Consider the following 22932-nt stretch of genomic DNA (forward strand, 5'->3'; position numbering starts at 1 on the left):
GACAATGAAATATCAAGATCTCAAAACAAGCATGCATATATTCATCATATCAACATGCTTCAATATATCGCAAGGTTTGCTAATAATAATCATGCACTTATCTCAAGATAATGCATATATATATATAACATCACAACAATAGTTATACGGGTAGAAAACTTGCCTGAGTGTTCCGGGTTAGACTTAAGCTTAGAGTGGGTCTAGTAAACTATGAACAACATAATCCAGAATTAAACCACGGTCGCTTAAGAAACTAGACTTTATCCATTTAGACCCTAATGTTCGCTTTTGCGCTTAACGATTTACACAAGTCGCTCGAGTACCCTCGGCTCCACCATTTTTATAAAATTAATCGTTAAACATTTTAAGGCGACTCTTTCGCGAATACTTTACCAACTGCCTAATCCACCTTAAAAAATTGTTTTGTAATCTAATTAGTCTTTTAAGGGCCTTAAACAAGGTCTCAAAGTTATGCGAGAGGTAAGGGTTCATTCGCGAAACGCCATTACTTAAAACGGTCGTTTCTTCTAAATCGTACATCGGATCTAAGCGAACCATATACCAAAACGAAGCTTATGACACGATCTAGCTATACATGGAAAAGTTACAGTTCAGTCAGTGAGTTCCCTGGTCTGAAATTCATGCACAAACAGTTTATATGAAAATGGGCGTTACAACGGCTATGTTTACGCGATTTTCCAAAATTACCAATCCAAACAACCACCAAATCCTCACCCAAAACATCAACCAACATCAAAAACACAAGATCTTACCTAAACTACCAATTCAAGTCAAAACCCTTCAAAATCATAACTCATTACAAGTACTAACATAGATCAATCAACAAACATCTTTTAAACCACCAAAACTAACTAATACACATGGATCTTACTTATACAAACATGGATCTAACTTATATAAATATGGGTCTAACTTTAATTTCACCAAATCATCCAAAAACTCATTATAAATCAAAGTCAAATGTGACGGCCTCAACCCCGGGCTCAGGAGTTGACGTCACTAAACACAATTACTAGAAATATAAACAACAAGATTATTATTAATATATACTAACTCAACCCTGGACCAAGATCCGATCCAGTTTCAATTATGATCCAGGCGACATATTATTACAAACCATTTATTCAAAAGTCTGACACAAACTGACTTATTCAGCAACTCATCAGACCGCACGTGGTCTGATACTAACTACCTCTGAGTAGCCGGATCCAGAAGGGGTGGAGACATGGTTCTGCCAAGGTCTGATTGGTCTTCTAGGCATCTGTGATATATATATATACTAGTAGGGGTGCCCGCGGTGCTGGGCGTTCAAAGATTTTTAATTAATACAAAAATTAACATAATCAATAAATTGTTTAGTCACAATTAAATCCTTGAATTTAAAGTTTTACAGTCTGGGCCTTTCCGTAATATAGAAATGTGGAAAACATCATGTATACATTTGTGGCCCATTACACCAAAGCATGCAGTTGGATAATTTCTTTCATGCCTCGTCCTTCAAATCAAAATATCAAATTGATTCTGAATCTACATTAAGTTGGGACATGCCATCAAGGTGATAAGTTGATGTTGAAGTCTGTAACAAATACCAAAAGAAAGATGGATTTAAGAAAATGTTATATTTTTATTTACTAACTTTGTATATTCAGAAGAGGTGAAGCATACCTCTGTGTTGTCTTTGGCTTTGAGCTCTTCTTTGCTTGTTTTCTTAGCATTTTGAATATGTCTGAACCCCAAGCAGATGCTATTAGGTGTGTAACTTGACCCTTTGCTCAACATGTTATCTTTGTTGATAGTAATCTGTACTGTTATTTCTTTTGATTGAAGGTTTTTCAATTCTAGGGGGAAAGTTGATTTAGTTCTTTGCTACAATGAAGATAAGTAATGTTGTGATTATTGAGCAGACCTATTGCAATATTTACGAATGTGCTGTAGTTTTTTATAGTTGGAATACCTGGTCGTAAATTTCCTGTGCTCTTTTCTCGATTATAGCTCTGACTTGTCTGTCCTTCAGAATTAATTCCATACCGCCAGTTCTATCAGCTACAACAATTGATACTCTAAACCTGTGACATATAATAATGTTATTGATGTAGCGTCATGGGTCGAAGCTGTCTTTGAAGTTGACTGAAATCGTCTACCTTTTTTTCGGATGTGGAATAATCCGTTTACAGAGTTTGCAGATGTAGTTTCCTATTTCGTGTACAACCTCGTTCTTGCAATTGGTGTACAGTCTGAAGAACCAGGCGGGTTTGTCGTCAACATACTAATGACAACATGTGAAATTACTTCAAGCTGCATAATAAAACAAAGCTACGTTAATGGAAATTGGTTATTCATTTCAAATTAACATATTGACATCAACATAGAACCTCCATTGACTGTGGTTGTAGCTGTTTGATTTGGGCGATGTCGAGCTGCTTGATTTGTTTCTGCTTTATCCTCGTTGTTATTTGCTGTGAAAAATTGGATCCTGCAATCTGCTTGTAAATTGTATGGTTTTTAGGCACAATTTCCTTTCATTTACTTTAGCAACTGTTATGAAATAATTACCTTTTTCTAATTTTTTTCATGCTATGGTGTTTATGGTTCAAGTAGAAATGTGTTGCAGCTACATGGGACAAATCAACTTCGTCTTCAACCAGTTGAATTGGTTGTGGTTAGTATTCACCAAAGCAGTTTAAAGTGCATCTTAAAAGCTAACATATAATGATGCATTCATAATGTAACAGTTGCATATAACATTTGAACTTCAAACCTTTCCAAAGACCAATCTTTGCAGAGGCAAATATAACTATTACTGGTTCATCCAAAGGTTTCTGAAGTTCTTCAAACAATTTCTTGGCCATGTTGTCCCGGAAAGTTACATTGATATGCGACCATTCATGAAAAAATAATTGGTTATTTTATGCGATTTGAATAGTTCATAGGAAAAATATGGTAACTGCTAGTTTTAGGATAGCTTTGTAACCTCCCATCAGTGATTTGAAACTTCAACTATGTTTGTTGTTGCCCTAATCGGTTAACAACCTGTGACAGCTTTATTGATGATCGATTACAAATGATTCCAATAACATCTAGTAGCCAAAAAAAGGAGATAGATGTTCATTTCAAACAATCCAAGGACTGTTAAAGAAGAAATTATATAATGAAGAAATGAATTACCTGTCAAGTATGTATTCACATTAGCTAATCCCCGTAAATCAACATGGTCGTTGAAATCAAATGTGTCATCTGGTAATTTCGAATCTTTCTCATCCAAAAGCTTAACCTTAGTGTCTTCTCCGAAAATTAGTTTGTATTCATTGAAGACGGTTCTGAACTTTTCGTCGTCTTTGTATTTTTCCACATCAAAATGTGTTATACTGCATGTAGTTCCCAAAGCAAGCTTATCGTGCAACTGGTCGTTGCATTTGGCTGGTACAAATGCTTGGATCTTCGTTTCCTGTAAGATTATTAAGTTCTTTTCTTAGAAATGAAAACAGCGTAAGTGTTCAAATTTTTTGCTTTGTTAGAAAATATGTTCTTCACCTGTTTGTCAATGAGTAGCAGATTGAAGTTGCTGAAAGGTTGTCCTTGTTTTGTACTGCCTCTCCACAAATGAACAACTTTAACTTTGATCTTCCAGTCTCTTCTACTTTCGTTTATAGAAGCCAAATCATCGAATCTCTTAGTATTGGTTGACATTTTGTTAGTATTTGTGGAAGCTGGTTGTGTTTTAGGAAGTTAGTACTTTAATGGATGGGAGAAGTTGACAGATGAGTGTTAGAAGTTATGAGGTGATATGCCATATTGGAATAAATATATCAGTTATATTAGCTGACCTAACCACACCTTGATTTTATTATTGTTCTTGTCCTTGGTAAATCAGCTCAATATTCTTAGTTATAATACTTAACTGCAAACCAGATTTTACTATATAGCGAATAGTACTCATTACATTACAAATTATCATAAGTTTCCCAAAAGGGCACAAAATGTACTGAGTAACAAAGTATTGCATTTAATTTGGAAGCATCAAAAAGTACGCAATAGTGCTGAATCCTCCTACAGCTGCTTGCACCTTGTAATATAACATCAGGGCTGCAATCAAAAATTTCAAGTAAGAAAGTAGAATAAAATTATGGGCCATATATTTAATGTTTCAACCTCTATCACCTTCTCAATTTTGATATTTTTGAAAAGTTTTGGAGGTGCTTTTTCTTGTTGGTCAAATGGCAAGGTCTCTGGAGTCTTTCTTGCTCTTGTTTTCTTGGTTGTAGATTTTGCCGTTTGGGGAGTTTTCCCAGCAGTAGTAGGGGAGCCAATTTCCTGAAAGTAAAATGTTTTCTTTTTAAAGGTTTAGAATACTACAGGATTTAAAAAATTTGCCATGTAGTGGGACTAAATTGAAATAGAACATTACGTCTAAAATTGACATGTCCTTTTCTTCATTTTCCTTTTCTTTCCCAGGTGAGTGATTAGCTGTAATTTATGTTGCACTAATAACTTCCACAGCTTCATACATAACGGACATGTTCTTGATGTTCTCCTCATTCAGTAAGATTTTAATTGTGTAGTGTTTGTGCTGAAGCTGTTTTAATACCTCAGGGAAGGGTTCCGCAGCTGGTTCCTATATTGTAACATGTAGGAAAATATAGATTTTATTAGGCTGAAATCTTAATTAGTCCTACTGAAATTGTAAACTTATAATTAAGAATACTTACTTCCAAGTATTCGCCTTGAATGTCAAAAACCGAAATTTCAAGCAGCTTCCTAATCTCTAAGTCCGGAAAAACTATACCAACAGATGACTAACCATCAGAGCATATTGTAAGGACGCGGAAAACGTAATTTGCCAAAGCAGTTGTTAGTAAAATTTATAAATAAATAAACGTATTATGCCAAACCAAATAAGTTTCAAATTGATAAAATTGCTCATCATATACTGTTTCATAAATTTGCAAAGGTTTATGCAAAATCGGTACGGATTGTCTGGATGTGGGATGACACGGTTGCATTTGCCACATTTGTAATCACCATCTACATTGTGTATTTGAACATCGCATCTTCCGCAACGTGCAAAGTACCTTGAGGCTTTTTCATCAACCCTCTTCACTGTGATCTCAATTGTAACTTCTTTCTGCATAATTTGAAAAAAAAATTAGTAGGTTCAGTTGTACAATCTTTCTGAGTAAAAGGTGTATTCAGTTTCAATAACCTTAATCCACTCAGTTCCTAGCTTGGTCAGTTGTCCAATTGTTATTATTTTAGGCTCATCAAACAACTTCTCTTCCTCATCACTGTATATATCTAGCATTGGTCTTCCTTTGAAACTGTTTCATTTATTTTGACAATGTAATAGTTGAATGACAAAACATTTTTTGTCATGCAGAAATCATTAGCAGAAGCATCTTACGTATTTCTCAACTCTGCGACGCAGAAATGTTCTGGATTGATATATACTCTTGTAGCCGGGTAGTTTGTCAAATTAATGGTACCTATTTTTTAGAGAAAAGATCAATTGATGGTGCACTATTACAAAAAGTCGATGTAATATCAGTAATAGCAAAAAGAACTTAAGGCCTGCAAATACCATCATATAAGCTTATCTTAGCAGAAGCTATTATCATTACAACTGTTTCGTCGCTCTTTTTTTCAAGTTCCATTTCACAGGAATCTCCAAAATCGTTGAACAGAGTAACTGGGATTGTATATCTGCTTTGAAATGATGAAATGTTAAATAAAAATTTTATTTTCTTAGTAGTTGTTAACAGTTTGCAGGTGTAGTGCCAAAATTTATATTACCTGCCATCCGTTAATTCAAACATGAATCTCCTAGTTTCAACATTGTTATTTACCGTGCTGACTACAGGCCTTGTGTTTTTCACAATACCCGCCACATCTAAACAAATTAGTGGTTCAACATATCATGTAAACATTTGAAGTTAGTAATTAAGACTTGCCTGTATGTAGAAATTGTAATATATGAAGACATAATATGAATGCAATGTAATAATATTTGGTTTTAGAACAACTGTTACCAATTAAGAAACGATTGTTCTTGGCTCCTTGTGCAATTTCAGGATACGCGCAGAAATCAAATGCATATTTTTCCACTGGTAGACCATCTCCACTTGCCTTGACGCATTTGGTGTTTTCGTTGAAATAAATATGCTTAGACGTTCTAACTACACGGTATGTTTCATTGCCAGCGTATTCCTTAACTTTGAAAGATGACAACTCATAAATTTCACCTTCCTCTAGATTTGTTGTTACATTGTCAAGGTACTTTGCGTTTATAAAAGCGTGAATTCTATTGTTCTGTTAATTCATGAGTAAATATTACTAAGGGTTATGGTGTGACGACATATATGGATGTGTAAAATAAGCTAAATATTGGAGTTTTTTCAGGAATACATACTGAATCATCAAGAAATATGATATTGACTCCCCAGAATTGCTGAGTTTCTCTGTTAATACCTTTCCAAACTGCCTGCACTCTTACTCTACAAGTCCACTCCGAATATGTTGTGTCAATATCCTCTAAGGCGGCGTACTTTTGTAAATCCATAATAAATAGATCTACACATGGAAGAAATAATTAATAAGGTTACAATTTGCCTTCATAAATGTAAGCAAGAAGAGAAATAAATTTGCAGATCTTATGGGGTTAGAAAGTGTGTTACTTGTAGTGCAGTAGGAGTAAATGTAGTAATGAATCTTTGGTTGTTTGAAGTGAATTAATAAGATGAATCTTGTATAAAGATTTAAGAAGTAGGGTTAGTACATAAAGTTTACAGTGGAAGGAAGCTAAGAATAAAAAGTACAACTTTAGTTCACTTGCATAAGGTGTAAACAGCTAGTCCTTTTATTGTTCACCGGTTAATATTTTTGGGTTACTTAGTCGAACTACGGTGACACCTGCAAAAACTGGAGCATATTAGACATTGCTGGTGGATATGTCTCTTTATCTTGAAAAAGGCGTAGTTGTTTTGCCAGAGTATAAGCTATGGGTTATATATTGTGGCAAGGACTTTTTATAAAACTGATGTAAGATGTAGCAATATGATATGGACTCCAGTTGGACAGTCCTTCTTGCTGCGTTAATGTTTTAGGCGGGAAAGTTATTCAACTAAACTTATTGGTTAGAAATTTAAGATTTCAAGAATTACTATAATGTTACAGCAATTACCCCTTTTAATAATAATAATAAGGAAATTGAATGTCCGTAATAATGTGAGAAAGAAAATTGTGAAATTGTTAAAGTTACAATAAAAGATTAAGTTCTCTGTTGTTTTTTTATATTTGTGTGACGTTGAATATCGAATTTTTGATATACTAACTATCGTTAATAAATTAAGATATATTTGGTATAGTTACAAAATTTGAAATGTAATAAGTTTATTTTATGGTGATTCCCTTATATATTTAGTCTATTCAATGGATTTATAAAATTAACTTTATGTTAATGAAGGAAAATTATAAGGAAAATTGATTTAAGAGAAATGTATAAATTTTTACGATGACACTGAATCTGATACATACATTATATATGTCGCACTTTATAGGTTTCATACATTTTACAATAATTCAACAAATGGGGACTTAATTCTTTTGGCTTTATACTCTTGTTGTTACGTTAGCGTATTCCTAAATTTGACAACGATGAATGAACTGTTACGCGAACTTTTTCCCGTTATTTGGTTCTTTACCTAGAAGTATATTACATGTACATCTGAAGGTATATATGTTATTATTTTGGTCGTTAAGTAATTCAATATGGAAAAATTATTTGTTTGTCAAACTGGTAGTTATTATTAATAATTAATTTTTTTTGAAAGAAAGGATAGTTTATGATAATAAAGCCAGTACATTAAGATAAGAGAAGATTGATGGTGAGTTCTATATTCATTTCTTTAATTTTCAACAAAATTAAAAAAATATAATGGAGAGACGACGTGTAATGATTGGGGATGATTTGTGTCCTTTAAAAAAATGGTAAGAGTAATATTTTAAATTTTTGTGACACAAATAGAAGTTCCCTTTCTACAATGATACTTTTATCATATAGTATTTGTTCACAGAGACTTTTATGAAAGTTTGTTCGCTAATTTAGTTCTTCATATTTTATGAGGCCTTGGTTTATTTTTAATAGTTTATACAAATTTACCTTAATATATGACGTGATATTTCGTTCATTGATAAAATTTTACTTAAAATGATTCGGTATTATTACTCTATAAAGTTTTAGGAAATGTTAATGAAAATATATTAAGTAAGTGAAAGTCATATTTTATAATTTGTAAACTTATATTAACAAAGGAGAATATTAAGGCTTAAAAGAAAATTAAGCTTGGTAACACACTAATAAGGCATGGCGATATCAAATCTAAGACGAACGTAATATTTTTGGTAATTGCAGAAATCATTATTGGACTAATTTATAAGGAATTAATAAATTTTAATTTGCATGCCTTTATTAAGATTAGAGTTACTTATGTGTTCAGAAATTAGTAGCACAATTCCCATTGTGTTTTTGTTTATGGTAAATTACATTACAAATTTAATACGAACATATTCAGATTATTAAATATCTTCTATATCATAATGAACATATTTAAAAAAGGCAAATTTATTGAAATTTAGCCATTTTTTATTTAGGTGACAAATAGTTTTAATTTCATCAAGATTAAGTATAATGAAGCTGAATGATTTAATTGATATTAATTTCTTATAAAAAGGACAGGATGCAAAGGTCAATAGAATAACTATTCTTTTATTTTTTATTCTATATGTTGATATTTTTGGGATGAAAAATATCTTTTAAAAGTATAGATAACTCGAAAAATGAGGAAAGGCCTGTAATGATAACTTGGAAATGTTATTCTATTTATTATTTTATATGTAAAAAAATATATGTACGTATTCATTTATTAAAAACTATAACGTCTTCGAATATAAAGGTAGGCATCCTAATGATAATTTTGAATTTATTTTAAAATGTTTCAGGAAATGAATTAACTAAATTAACAAAAAAGGAAGAAATAATTGTGACGGAATAAACAGTACTAACACATTGTTGCCGTTGTCAAACAGTACTAACACATTACCATGACAAACTGGTAATGATTTTGAACAACATTTTGGTATCCCTAACACATTTTGAGTATTTTTGTAAAAATATTAAAATATATGTTTAACTATGAATCCAAAAACAAATAATTATATTCAAATACTCAATAATTATAGTTTTTCAGTTAGAAAAATAGAGGTAATATATGTTAAGGCTCTTAGCTTTATTAATTCTGCATAAAGAAGCATACGTGCAACTAAGGAAATGTGGATCCACAAAAGTACGAATATCTTCATAAAAGTCATTACATAAGTTGAAGATTGTGGTCTGCAAATAAACCTATGCGCAGGGGCGGACCCAAGTTTCTTAATTCACCCGGGCTAAAAATTTAAACTAAGAAATGAAGATTTTAAATAAATAAAGGTTATTTTATTCTCATACCCTGAGATATAATTACTTTCACTCATTTCATATTTTTATGATCAAATAGTTGGGTTTTTAATCTTAAACACGTATATTTAATGTAAACTTTGTAATGTTTCAGTTTTATTTATTTAACTAACGAACCCACCTATGCAGCTTTCATTTATTTAATTTAAACCAAATAAACCTGTTTCTTATTGATTGGTATTGAAAAGAATAATCACACTATCAAAAACCATTTTAAATCTAAAATGAAAGAGAAATATTTTATCAAGTGAAGGAAAATAATAAAATATTTTAATTATTTTTAGTATAACATTATATATATTGTAAAACCAAAAACAACTTAAATAAAATTAACTACTATGTTATTACTATCAGAAAAAGAAAATTAATAAAAAAATTATTTTAAATTTGTAATCCTCAAAACTAAAGATACTTTTTTATGTAGAGTATAAAATTTTGCAAATAAAATTAGTTAGGTGGAAGATGAACTTAACAATTACCACATTTAGTGGTGTTTTCTGCGTGAAACAGTTATTATTTTAATTAATAAGATGCATTGTTTCAGTTTTCAAGTTTCCAAAAATACTAAAATATCTGACCAGGTAACTTTCTTTTTAGTTGGGTGGGGGAATTCTATTAACTAGGGCTGAATCAAATTTTGCTAACCAGTTCAGTAGTAATATTTTAAGAAATAAAAAGTTCACCAGGGCTACAACCCACCCTAGCCCATATGCAGGTCCGCCCCTGCCTACGCGTAAATATGGTACCACCATAGATTGCAAGGCATACTGTCTAATGTAGAACTAAATGGAATGCAAGGCACTCTAAGGTTTTGGTAGGGAATAGAATATTTCTTTGTAGATAACATTCTGAGTAATATTGGTAGGCTGTCCTGCTTCATCGTCAACAAAAATCTTTAAACCACCCGGTGATGTAACTCTGCTAATGGCGACATAGAACTGCCCATGGGTGAAGCAGGACTTCGGCAAGTATAAGCCTACAGTCTCCAAAGATTGACCCTGTGCTTTGTTGATCGTCATGACGTAACATATTTGCAAAGGCATTTGCTTACGAACCAGTTTAAAAGGCATCCTAGTTTCACTTGGGGCTAATTCCATGCGTGGGATAAAATTTCGTGTACCAACAAAAGCTCCACAGATTACTTCACATTCAACACAAAATTTCAAGCATTTGGTGACAATCATTCTAGTGCCGTTGCAGAGACCTAGAGTTTGGTTGATATTTCGCATTAACATTACAACTACACCAACCTTGAGTTTTAAATCATGGGGTGGCAGACCGAAAATATTGATGGAATTAAGATATTCAATGGGGAAGGCATTGTTCAAATCATCAGTCGTACCTCCAAACTCTTCAGCAGTGTCAATGCTTAAGTAAGAAAAAGATTCACCAGGGAGCTTCTCAACAATCAGGGAGTTCAAGTGACCAATTGTCTGGTTGGTAGGTGTTAAGATTGCCCATTCACTGAGATACTTGGGATCTTTGCATTTATTAATAAAGTCCGGATAAGTTGCATGTATCATGTTATCTACGGAGTTCTCAGATTTAATGTCACAAAACTGCAGTGGGATTAAAATGTCATCCTCACCACAATGTGGATTTTCTTCAAGTGGGGGACTAACTTTACCATCACCAATGTCCAGAACCCATTGAGCAAAATTGGACAATTTCTGAATTTCAGTAATACTATTACCCTTATTTAGCCTCATATTCCGCTTAAGAAGGAAGATATGACATGTAGACCATAATCTAGAATGTGAAATAGATGCAACAACAATATCACCCCTTTCTCCATATGTGATAACTGGTAGTATCTGCCTGAAGTTACCACCGAGAAGTACAGTTATTCCACCAAAAGGTAAACCGGAACATGTAGCGTCAACTGACTTCATTAAATCACGCAACGTACGGTCAAGGCATTCGAAGGCATATCTGTGCTGCATGGGAGCCTCATCCCATATTATAAGTTTAGTTGCTCTTATAAGGGCAGCAATGTCAGAATTGTGACTAATGCCACAAAGAGATAACTCATCAAACACTATTGGTATTTTGAACCTCGAATGGGCAGTACGACCACCTGGTAGTAAAGTAGCTGCAATGCCAGAAGAGGCAACAGGGAGGACTATATCCCCTCGAGATCTCAACTTCCATATTAGTGTCCTCCATAAATAGGTCTTCCCACAACCACCACTGTCGTAGACAAAATAAAGACCGCCAATACCGCTCTGAATAGAATCCAAAATCTGAGTATACACATCGAGCTGTTCTTCGTTACAGTTTGACAACAATGCCTTGCACTGTTCTTCCATTTCTGCCATATTCTAAGATGTTTCCTCAATTATAAGGTTATTCAATCCATGGTTCAAATAGGAGGATGGAGGTTGAGGCAGCTGGCCAAAATGCTTCAAGGACTTACCAATAGAGCGAAGCAAATCATCAATCTCTGATTAACAAATGAGAGGGAAAAGTTAACATGAAATTCTATGATACTGTACCTTAACAAATATTTAAAAGGCAAAAAAATTATTCTGACATTACTAATTTGTATTTGAATATTTTAGTTTAGTTTGTACTGGTCATATACCTGCTAGAGCATAAAACTGAAGTTGCATTTCAGTAAGCTCCAACTTGGGATCATGTGTTTTGTTGCGGCGCTTAAGTAAAATATCATCAATCATTTTTCCCCAGTGACATTTCCACAAATGTCCGAGGTCTGTAACCTTGCAGTTAACGATTATATGGACAAATAACTGACGTATCCGTGGTGGCAAACCACCAGTAGAGCACTGTTTAATGACCTCATGCCATTCCTTGTCATGGTCCAGAAGTCCGTACTCCTTACATGCATCCTTAAAGGAACTGAAACATACACCATTAATAGTTCTTAATTCCTCGAAAGAAGTAGGACCTCTAACTTTAGTTATCAAAATCCGCAAATACCAAACCTCACCACTACTGTGATCACAGTAAGACAGTCGACCAATTTGAAGACCCCGTTGCCTTTTTTTCCAACTTCTTGCTGTGTCATTCCATACATAATGTTGAGGTATTTCATCATAGGTAAATTTCCTCGCATTACTATCAGTTTTGTTTAATACAAAGAAGGCCTCAAGCTTGCTAAGGCGTTGTTTCTCTTTCTCAGCTACTTCCTGTAATGATCCATCTGCACGGAATGTACAGTTCTTCTGGTCTGGAAGATGGAATGGTAATCGCTCAACTGACAGAGTTCGGTGATGTATAGGGAACCCAAAAATACGGTAAGCAGCTTCCGCACCACATACATAATGTCCATCAAAATAGGCATTGATTTCGTCTATAGGCTCGTCCACTTTTTTATGAGAGCTCTTACGCTTCTTACCTGTGATTTTAACAGTAGCAATGTCATGCCCCTTCAAACAGTATTAAACAAATACTTAATACTGCGAGCATGACAACAAATCTCAATGTTCATGTGACATTGATATTTCACCAACAGATCACGGTTATAAGGCACAACCCACTGGTTGTCTAATTCAGCTTTCCCTTTTTTGATGGTGATGTTTTGCCTACGCCGCTTGTAAATTGGGAAACCACTTTCATCAAAAGTGGTACGTGGACAATATCTGGTAAGATCAGAGTGTGGTTAGTACTGTGAAATGAATAATACAAATATTGTTAGCAAAAAATTGATTTCATATTATTATGTCCACACAGGTGGTAAAGTAAATAGGATAGAAAATAGGTTACTTTTTGGGGAAGAAGCGAGTACATTTGAAGCCTTTCATGCATGGGGATTTGAGGTTCTGCAATCCACAAGGGCCATGCATCATAAACATTTTGACAGATTCATAACCAACAGGATCTTTAATGGGATCGGGGATCTCAGCTGAAACAAACTTGTCAACATTTTTCTTCAGGTAAACCTTAGAGGCAGCATCAAGCCAAATCAACATATGTACGTGAGGGAGGCCACGCTTTTGGAATTCAACGACGTACATAACTGTTACATAAACAATCAGTCCGCATTAATAATTGGATAACAGGAACAACATGTAATTCAAGAAAATAGAGGGGCTACTAAAACTCACTTCCAATACATTTACCAAAATACGATTTCTTCTTGATATCATGCGTCAACTGATCCAACTTGAGACAGAATACTCTAGAGATAATGTCAGGGGAGTTGCTATAGTGACAACCTGGAAGGAATTCCATCATTCTTTGGATTTCATCCCATAAAGGGTTTGTCGTCATAGTCAGAAATATGTTGGGATGACCAACATGACGACAAACCGCGAGGGCATCTTGAAAGTTCTGCTGCATGTAACGTTTAAAACCTACAAATCCAGAAGGCAAAATCACACATTTACCTACATTTGATGTGCTTAAATCTCCTGACCGGACAGAGTCGCAAATTTGGCTATACAATTCATTCCTCAGAATTGTTTGGTTTATTCGAAACCACCACAACCTTGTCTGCTCAATTGCAGAAAATGCATTCACTATGTATTGCTGGTATAAACGACCACCCAATCTAGGAGTCATACATATAATATCAAAGTGGTATATATTAGTCTTGAGCCCTCCAGGTACATTAGATTTGTCATAGGATAAATGTAAGATTATATGAAAGGGTGACATAAAAAATTGTTTACAATTTGGAAATGAACAATACCTTCATTATCTCTAACTTGAAATCTGTAAGTATAGTACTTTTTCATTGAAATCATGTCGTGATCTTTTAAGTTGTTAGGATCTGCACTTGTAAATGGAATTTTGTCATGGTAACCATCCTCATCATTGGGAAAAAGAATAGGATATTGTAGTGCCATAAATTTAGGATGCACATAAGAAACACGTCGCAACCTGCCCATCTTAGGCTCAATAATAATGTCACGGTCACATGTTGTATTATCACTGCTTCCTACCATGACACCAGCAACATCATTAGAGGCAGATATGTGGTTTTTGCGACCACTCTGGGATCTACAAACTTTAAGCTCAACTTTCAAATCAACCAAGTCATTGTTTTCAAATCGATCGCGAGCCATACGAAATTCTTTGCATAACTCATTAGTCTGGTCAAGCATTTGCAGCAACCCTTCAACAACTTGAGCATGAAATTGGGTCTTATCACTCGCATTAACCCAACGCAATCTATTGTTCACTTCATTAGCAGTGTCATAAATGTAAAGTTGGCAGAATTTTGGAGTTTCACCATCATCAGGAATTAATGATCCGAAAACATGGTGATTCTGTCCGTTTAGCCTATAAATATATGGTCCCCGACCATTATAGATAGAATGATCTACGTTACCACCAGCTGAAGTGAAAGAAAATATAGCATTGTAGATTCCTATATTCCTTAGAAATGTAATAGATTTTAATGGATCATTGTAGATAATCTGCAGATACGGTGGAGTTGCAGGTGTAGGTGGTAGTTTTACTTCTCCTCTCTTGCAGCAAATGGAAAAAATAGGAGTTCCCTGGCTAACATATTTGTTTACTCTTTCCTCTTTCCACATTCGTGCATTGCATTTGCCACAAATGGCAGTGGGAGAACCAAGTGTGCAATATTCATCAGGAAAAACACTTCGCAAACGTCTTCGTGTACCAAAATGTGGAATCTCAGTGTTTGTGTCAGCTGAAGGAAGGATTAAAAATAAAATAAGTTCAAAAAATGGTATAATATCATAGACATTAATCCACATTATTTAAGAGGAAGTGTAAAAAATACATACCTTTATCACTATCAATGTCATAATCTTCACCCCATGGCTTTTCAACACAAAACTCATCTACTACACAATAAATGAAAAGTAAATTGGTTGACGATGTTAAATACAAAAAAAGTGTTTCATTAAATGGAAGTGACTTGCGGGTATACCATTAGAGTTATCGGACCCATCATGTATCCGATCATCTTTTATAATTGAAGTCTCTAAAAAAAGAGTGCACCATTAACGTTAATATATAAAAGAAATTAGTATAGCTGAAATATTTAAATCACTAACAACATGCATAGGTAACTAGCTGGTCATCAAACGCATCAACATTATCAACATTAGGCAATACTGTTTGGTTAAGCATGTCTTCAAAAAAACTGCTCTGTGAGTCATCAACAGCAACAGGGGATTGCAATTTCCTACGCTGTTTTCTGGGCAAAGTTGAACTTCTCTGATTTGTTATATCAGACAATGGGGCTTTGTTTCATATGATGTGCAAAAGTGATGGAAAAATCAGGTTTCAGTTAAGACCAAAATAAAAATTATGGGGTATTACGAAAAAGGTGGATAACATATACTACTTACATGAAAATATTGATCTAGTAGATCCATTATGAATAGCAGTCGATATACTATTATTGGCATAACTTCCAGGGGTATTTACTGCATCAAATAAAATTAGTCAATTTCAACATAAACCATAGCAAAAAATAAACTTTTTTATGGAGAGGTTCGTACATAAAATAGATTGTGCAGAAAGAGGTGAAGTGGAAGGTGACCCATTAACATTGTTGCTCATGTTCTCCTTGTTAGCATTAAGAAGACGTCTTGGTTTTCTTTTTTTTTTTGGGTTTGTTGCCTACCAACACAATGAAGACATATAAAACAGTTTTAACAATGTACAAAGAATTGAACAAATACAAAAATAAAGGAACCACAAAGTTCTTAATGTAAACCATGATAAAATTTGCAAAACCTTTAAGCATATCCTCGGATGAAAATAAGTGCCATGGTTTACCAAAACCATCATCCTAGAATAAAAAACAAATTGACATACATAGTTGAGAAGCTTTTATGAAAAGCTTATTTTAAAATACAATGGACAGAAATCTGGAAAATACACATAACTCTTACCATGAACAAATGAAGACTGGGACAAACTTTTGGAAGCTGGAAGAAGGGGGGTGAAGAAATGGTTGTGGAAAACACAGACTGGGTTATCCAAAAATTCAAAATTTGAATGTTTGTATTTTTTAAAAGATCTCTACAAATCTACTTTTTCTACTACTACTAATTTATTTACTATAGACATTGTCTATACATTAAGTTAAAACTTTAGAATTGACAGATAAATGCTTGCTCGAGTATATCTGAAGATTATACAATCTATTTATGCACTGCCCAAGGAATGAAAAAGCAGCTTTTGGAATTACGGATAACCGAGTTCAGATAATGTTAACTGCTGGAACTGCTAGGTAAATCCTTTATCCATCTGATATTGCACGAACTGGGGCACATTCAAGGCAGCAAGCATGTGAACTGGGGTACATTCAAGGCAGCAAGCATGCTGTGTACATGGACTATTACGATTGGTGGTAGTACTTTGTACTCATATACTTCAACTGGAGCAGGTAAACATACTGCAACATGTCCTGTGCAGAAGACAAATTGGATGGTTGATGTACTTGACACATGCAGCTGGTAAAACTTGTAATTATAAGCAACTCCAAGGGCATTCTTCCAAAATGGGTGTTACTGTAGAAAACAGGCAACAGACACTATAATATAGAAGATATATATATAACAGGCTACAGGCAACAGACACTATAATATAGAAGATATATATATAACAGGTTACAATGGTGAGCATAATCGCTCAGCGGTACAATTATATGAATAACAAGATAAAACAGTAATGTAGACAGTGATAGGAACAGAACTGTAATCAACATGAAATCTGAAATCCGTAAATCATTCGACAACATTATATAACAAAAAGCTGAGATAACTGGATATCACTGACTAGCATACTTTTAATAAAACAAACGTAGTAGTGTGTTGTGTAAGTACCAGAGTCCAATTTTAGCATGATATTCACATTTATATAACCACTGTATCAATCGCTTATATACCCTTACGGAAATCACAAAGCCAAATCAGATACGTAACAGATATGTGAAGACAGCTGATCAGGCTATCAACACCGGACGACTCTAAATTCCATCCCATTTACTTGTTCCGGAACTCAGAGACTAGCTAGGTCTCTGACCTGCTGGACTAATCGGTTATATAATGCGCGCAACCGAATTAGCCTCGCACGCCACCTCAATAGGCCTACTCTGGCCCCTATGTATCCCATATCTGATCGTTTTATCCAGTTTTCAAAACACTTATACCTATCTCATTTCAAAACCATTCATTTTAACAGCACACGTAAAATCTGGTTCACAAATCATTTTCATTCGAGATAGGTACCCTTTTCGAAGTTACGTTTCCCCAAAAACAATTTTAAAAAAATGATTTATTACTACAGGGGATACGTAACTTAAAACATTTCCTTTCCATTATGAAATTAAAACATTAGCTATTCACATATACTGAACTATAAAAGAATGGTCAGGGTACTTACCTTGCAATGCTTTTAGAGACCCTAAGTAGCTATTACGCTGACTTAGGTCCTAGCGAAACTCGACTGGGATCTACAATAACAGAATACCCTAATCAGTTATACCGACATGCTTGATATCCTCGAACCCTAATAGCCCAATCTGATAACCTGACTCGTATAATAGTTATACATGTAATCACATAATCCGTATTCATATAAGGTTAAAATGTTTTGCAATATATAGTACGTTCTCGTATTTAAAATAATTTTTTGGAAAATTTTGGCAGCAACTCATTTGTTTATAAGCCTACCTGTCGATTACAATCGACGTCAATATCCGCAACAATCAACAATCCATCATTGGCATCACACCTCCAAAATTCCAAAATTATTTATATACGAAACCGGTTATATGAATTATTTTATTTATTTATAAAATTTTAGGACTCAGAATTAATTCATCACCATCCGCTCGTAAAAAGTCATCGCGGACGGCGGCAAAATTTCGCGGGTACCCGATAAATTTTTGGGTTTCCAACACAAAACTTCGCCGATTATTCAAAATATTTTCCGCACGAAATATTCATATCACGAATATTATTTAAAATAATTATCCTGCAGAAAAATAAATTAATAAAATTAATTCCAAAATATTCGAACCACAACACAACCAACAACAACCACAAAAGCACAGTCACATGTTCCTACGCGGTACACACACGCGCCATCAGGTGCCACACACACACATACACACAATCACACACACACAACGCTGCACATATATATATATATATATAAACATATATATTCCTATGTATATATGCATGTAATAGACAAAAATGAAACTGAAGCACAGGAACTGAAGCAACTGGATGTTAACAGCGGCGGCCAGAAAAATAAAAAGGAAGAAAGGACGGCGACTGCAGCGAAGCCAAAGAAGAAAGGAAGAAAGAAACGAAGGAAGATAAACGAAAGAATGAGGAGATCGAGAGTGAGAGATTAAGAGATTAAGCCGGAGCTCCGAGACAAACAAACGGGGGGGGGGGTAAAATAATTATTTTATTTTTTTAACAGGTGTAGCAGCTAGACACAGGGCATAAACACGTGTCCCTAGTTGTTTACAAAACATACACGTAGCTGCAAGGATAATTATAAACTTTTTAAAGTCCGGATTGGCCCGAAATTCAAAATTTAACGGATCGAGGTGACTTAAAACGATTTCAGAAAATCACAGAAACAGTTTCAAAATGTTATAAATATCCCGGAGTTATAAAAACATTAGTTTTGAAATTTTTAAACAATTTTTGAAGTGCAATTTTTACCCGATTTTTAGCAATTAAACGAATCGACGCGCGGGTGGAATTAATCCCAAAAATTTCCAAAATAATTTGAAAATTCTTAGAATATTATAAACTTTATAGAATATGAGTTTCGTGATTTTTGAAGAATTTTGGATTTAAATATGGATTTTACAAATAAACACAGTCAGAAAATCATTTAAAGATAAATAATTAATGAAATATTGATTTTCTCAATTTTATAAAATCCTAAAAATAATTATTGAAATTATAAAATCATCAAAACAATTTAGAGACGATCCAAATATTTATGGATTTAAAATTATAATAAAATCACTTTTAAACGCAAAACAAAACAATGTAACTTAATAATAAATTACACAACTCCAACCTATATACCAATAGATCACAGATAATAATAAAAATCAACACACTGTTGTCAAAACCAATACACATATGTTAGGTTACACACACTGTAAAGGGGGGTTGAATACAGTGTATAGCACAATCAAATCGAATTCAAAGAACACAAGTAACAGAAAACAAACTTTATTAAACTCTGTTACAATGTAGAACTGTCCTCTCTCAGTGATGAGCAAAATATCACGAGAGCTGCTAGTGTTACAATGAATATTATTCTCGATAATGATAACACATATAGTGTAAACCCTATGTCTGTGTTTATATACTACACAGTTACAAGATAATCGCTAACTGATATGGAATATAATTCTGCTTCCTAAAATATATCAATCATATATCTTTTCTTCCAAGTATTCTATTCTTCATAGAATTCATTCTTCATGCATATCTCTTCTTGCGTTTGTCTTAATCTTCTTTCCTTTCAATCAGTCGCCTTCCTTATCTAAAAGTTTCCTTTAAGTCCTGATATTATCTCTTGATAAATATCTTCTGAACCTTAAGTACCGATAACTTAAGTTCTGTCTTCAGTATAAGTGTTGATATCCAGTTAAGTACCGATTTGTCCTGTTTAAGTAAGATCTGAAAACTAAACACAAATCATATTAGACATGACATTATCAAATATATCTAACAATCTCCCCCAACTTGTAAATTAGCATAATATACAAGTTTAACAAATATTTGATGATGTCAAAAACATTAAGTACAAATGCATGAGAATTTGACTAGATAACTACAACTTACAGTCATTAAAGCTTTACCAACTTTAACTTCTGATAACAACTTCAGTCTGTATACACATCAAAATTTGAGAAGTTGTAGATATTGACTTGGCTTCACTTTCCTATCTCTTCGATGTCAAGAGTTGTTCTGAGATAGTTCTTTAACAAACATCTCTCAGCATATCTGAGTTCATCAATCATCCTCCTTTTAGCATCTTTAAGCTCTACTGTATCTTCACCAGTTTGAAAGATAGCATATCTGAGATCATTAATTTTTGCTTTTCTCAACTCCTGGTCTAGTCTAATGACATAGGCTTTGTCAGACTCTAGATTGAATTCAAGTCCCTTAATACCAAGATATGTTCTGATCTTTACAGTATTAGGCTTCATCTCAACAATATCACCCTTGTGATCTCTGTACTTGGGACAGTATGTGCTGTCAGACTTTACAGAATAAAGCTTCTTCTGTCTCTGAATTTGAGTCTTTAAATAATTTGCAGCACTTTCTGTTAATTTGTCCTTCACTTGAAGTAAGAATAAAATACGTTCTAGTTCCTCAAAATACTTCAGTGGTATAGCATTTTCCCTTATATGGTAAACCCTTCCATCTATCATGAAATATAACAAGATGTGTTCTTTCAAGAAGGTATGGTAAATCATTTGTACAGATTCAAGTTGATTCAATCTTTCAGGAGTTACTCCAACACCTGGTTCACTTAAGGAAGTTGGATCATTGGTTGTGTTCTGCACTCTTCTTTCATCAGCACTACCCAATCCAGATTTATCTCTTGCTTCCTTTCCAGTAACCACTCTTGCTTCAAAACCACTTGCTGCAGTCTTCAAAGGTTGAGTCTGTTTGGCTTTAGTGAATCCCGGTAGGAGTAGCTTTGAGGATTTAACATGAGCAATGTCAGAGGTTTCCTTTGACTTATCTTCTGATATCAAGCCAACTTGAGCTATGTCAGAAGTTGCTTGCTTCATAGTTATATCAGAACTAACTATATCTTGACTCTGAACAACTTGAGCCATGTCAGAGGTTATTTTAGAAATCTTCCTTGAAGTCAGAGTAATATGAGCATCTTCATCAGAAATTTCTTCATCCATAGGAGGCACATAAACCTTTACAGGTTCACCAACTTTTTCTTTGCCCTTGGACCTTGGATCTATCTGCAATTATGATTTGGCCTTGGTTGCCACAGGATTTGTCCTTTCTCTTATCACAATGCCTTTAGCCGTAGGAAGTTTCTTTTCAACAACAGAAACTTCAGATTTGGAGATGACTTTTTCTAACTTAAGTCTAGCTTCTTCTTCCTTTAAACTCTCAAAGTCCATTCCTGGATTTTCTTTCAGAAATAACTGTCTTGAAATTTCTTCATCAAGTTCCAAAAGTTCATCAGAACTTATCCTTTTACCAGTATCAGAAGTTATTCTTCTTCCAGTATCAGAACTTGTTCTTTGACTTGTAGTTCCAGTTCTACTTGATGAGAGACCTCCACCTTGACCATGACCTCCACCCATTCCAGAGTTTCCCGGGTCATTACCATCATCCTTTTTCTTCAGTGTCTTTACAGATTTGCATTTGGACTTAATTACCTTCTCCCCTTTTTTGGCATCAGCAGGTAAAAGAAGAGAGACAAGCAATTCTATTGAAGATTGGATCTTATTGAGTTGATCTTGCTGAGAAGCTTGATTTTTCAAAATTTCATCAATCTGAGATTGTTGCTTCTCTTAGGTTTTCTCAATGTAGGCAATTATGTCAAAGGTAGGTTTGAAAAACATCTTCTTGTCCAGCTTTGCAACTCTATCTTGCTGATTCAAGGATTCTTGAATCTTGTCCACCTTGGCCTGAGTTACAGATTGTTGACCTTGAAGGTGTCTTGTACTAAGTGCAGTAACTCTTAGCTGTGTCTTGAAATCATCATTGACTAGCATCTCATCAGCTTTTTCCAAGTGTTGAGCAAGAATCTTTTCAGAAGGAACAAAACTGACTGAGTTCCATTCTTTAGTCCACTCCTGTCCTCTAGGGGTTTCAATCCAAGGGACTGGTGCTTCCCCTGTAACAAACTTCTTGACTATCGCAGCTTTTGAAGGAGCTTGTAGAGGTGCATGTCCAGAAGGACCAGCTGCATCAGCATCTGCATTTGTAGCAGCATTACCAGTATCATCAACATTTGCAGCATCAGAACTTACAGAGTCAACATCTTCAGCATCCTCTGATAAAAGAACGGTATGAGAGGCTATGGAGGCTTCAACATGATCCTCTAAGTGCTGATCTCCAACTATGTTCTGACCAACAGCCATATTCTGATGCTCACCTAAAATCTGATCTTCAGCATCTAGATGCAGAGAAGGTGTTGTAGGCAATTCTTGATTAAAATCAGCATCAGGAATTGGTGTTGTTGGTGGAGTGACTTGAGTTGGTGGAGCTTCTAGATTCAAAACCTGAGGCACTTCCAAGTTATGTATGTCAATTTCATCACATGGCCCCTGGGTATCAGCATGAACTGGAGATTGATGAGTTGCATGAAGGTCTGGATCAGCACTAGGAGAATTGTGAGCTTCAACAGGGTCTTGTGAGATCAGAGATTTCTGACCCCCTTCCTTAGCTGCTGCTTCCATACCTTTACCAGAATCTTCAGGCCTTTTTGCC

At 34.4% G+C, this 22932-nt stretch overlaps 3 protein-coding genes across 4 annotated transcripts; all 3 read right to left on the reverse strand.

The window, feature by feature from the left end:
• Nucleotides 1–10329: 10329 nt before the first annotated feature.
• Nucleotides 10330–11844, reverse strand: LOC141673617 (uncharacterized). Its single transcript, XM_074480386.1, has one exon. It carries the CDS (start codon nt 11842–11844, stop codon nt 10330–10332), a length of 1515 nt encoding a protein of 504 aa, XP_074336487.1.
• A 3-nt stretch (nt 11845–11847) lies between these two features.
• On the reverse strand, nt 11848–15413 carry LOC141673679 (uncharacterized). The gene is made up of 8 exons (XM_074480439.1): nt 15410–15413; nt 15247–15306; nt 14181–15149; nt 13594–13842; nt 13253–13505; nt 12996–13128; nt 12111–12915; nt 11848–11969 (listed from the first exon to the last, which is right to left on the reverse strand). The coding sequence occupies exons 1-8, from the start codon at nt 15411–15413 to the stop codon at nt 11848–11850; spliced, it is 2595 nt and encodes an 864-aa protein (XP_074336540.1).
• Nucleotides 14847–16760, reverse strand: LOC141719861 (uncharacterized). Of its 2 annotated transcripts, none has more exons than XM_074522232.1 (7): nt 16366–16760; nt 16208–16262; nt 15970–16090; nt 15817–15894; nt 15393–15708; nt 15247–15303; nt 14847–15149 (listed from the first exon to the last, which is right to left on the reverse strand). In XM_074522232.1, exons 2-5 carry the CDS (start codon nt 16259–16261, stop codon nt 15515–15517), a joined length of 447 nt encoding a protein of 148 aa, XP_074378333.1. In that variant the 5' UTR covers nt 16262; nt 16366–16760; the 3' UTR covers nt 14847–15149; nt 15247–15303; nt 15393–15514. The 2 variants fall into 2 exon arrangements, with proteins under 2 accessions (XP_074378333.1, XP_074378328.1); XM_074522227.1 differs by having other exon boundaries at nt 15247–15306.
• Nucleotides 16761–22932: the final 6172 nt, after the last annotated feature.

This window comes from Apium graveolens, chromosome 1 (genome assembly GCF_009905375.1).
Source record: "Apium graveolens cultivar Ventura chromosome 1, ASM990537v1, whole genome shotgun sequence".
NCBI classification, from domain to species: Eukaryota; Viridiplantae; Streptophyta; class Magnoliopsida; order Apiales; family Apiaceae; genus Apium; species Apium graveolens.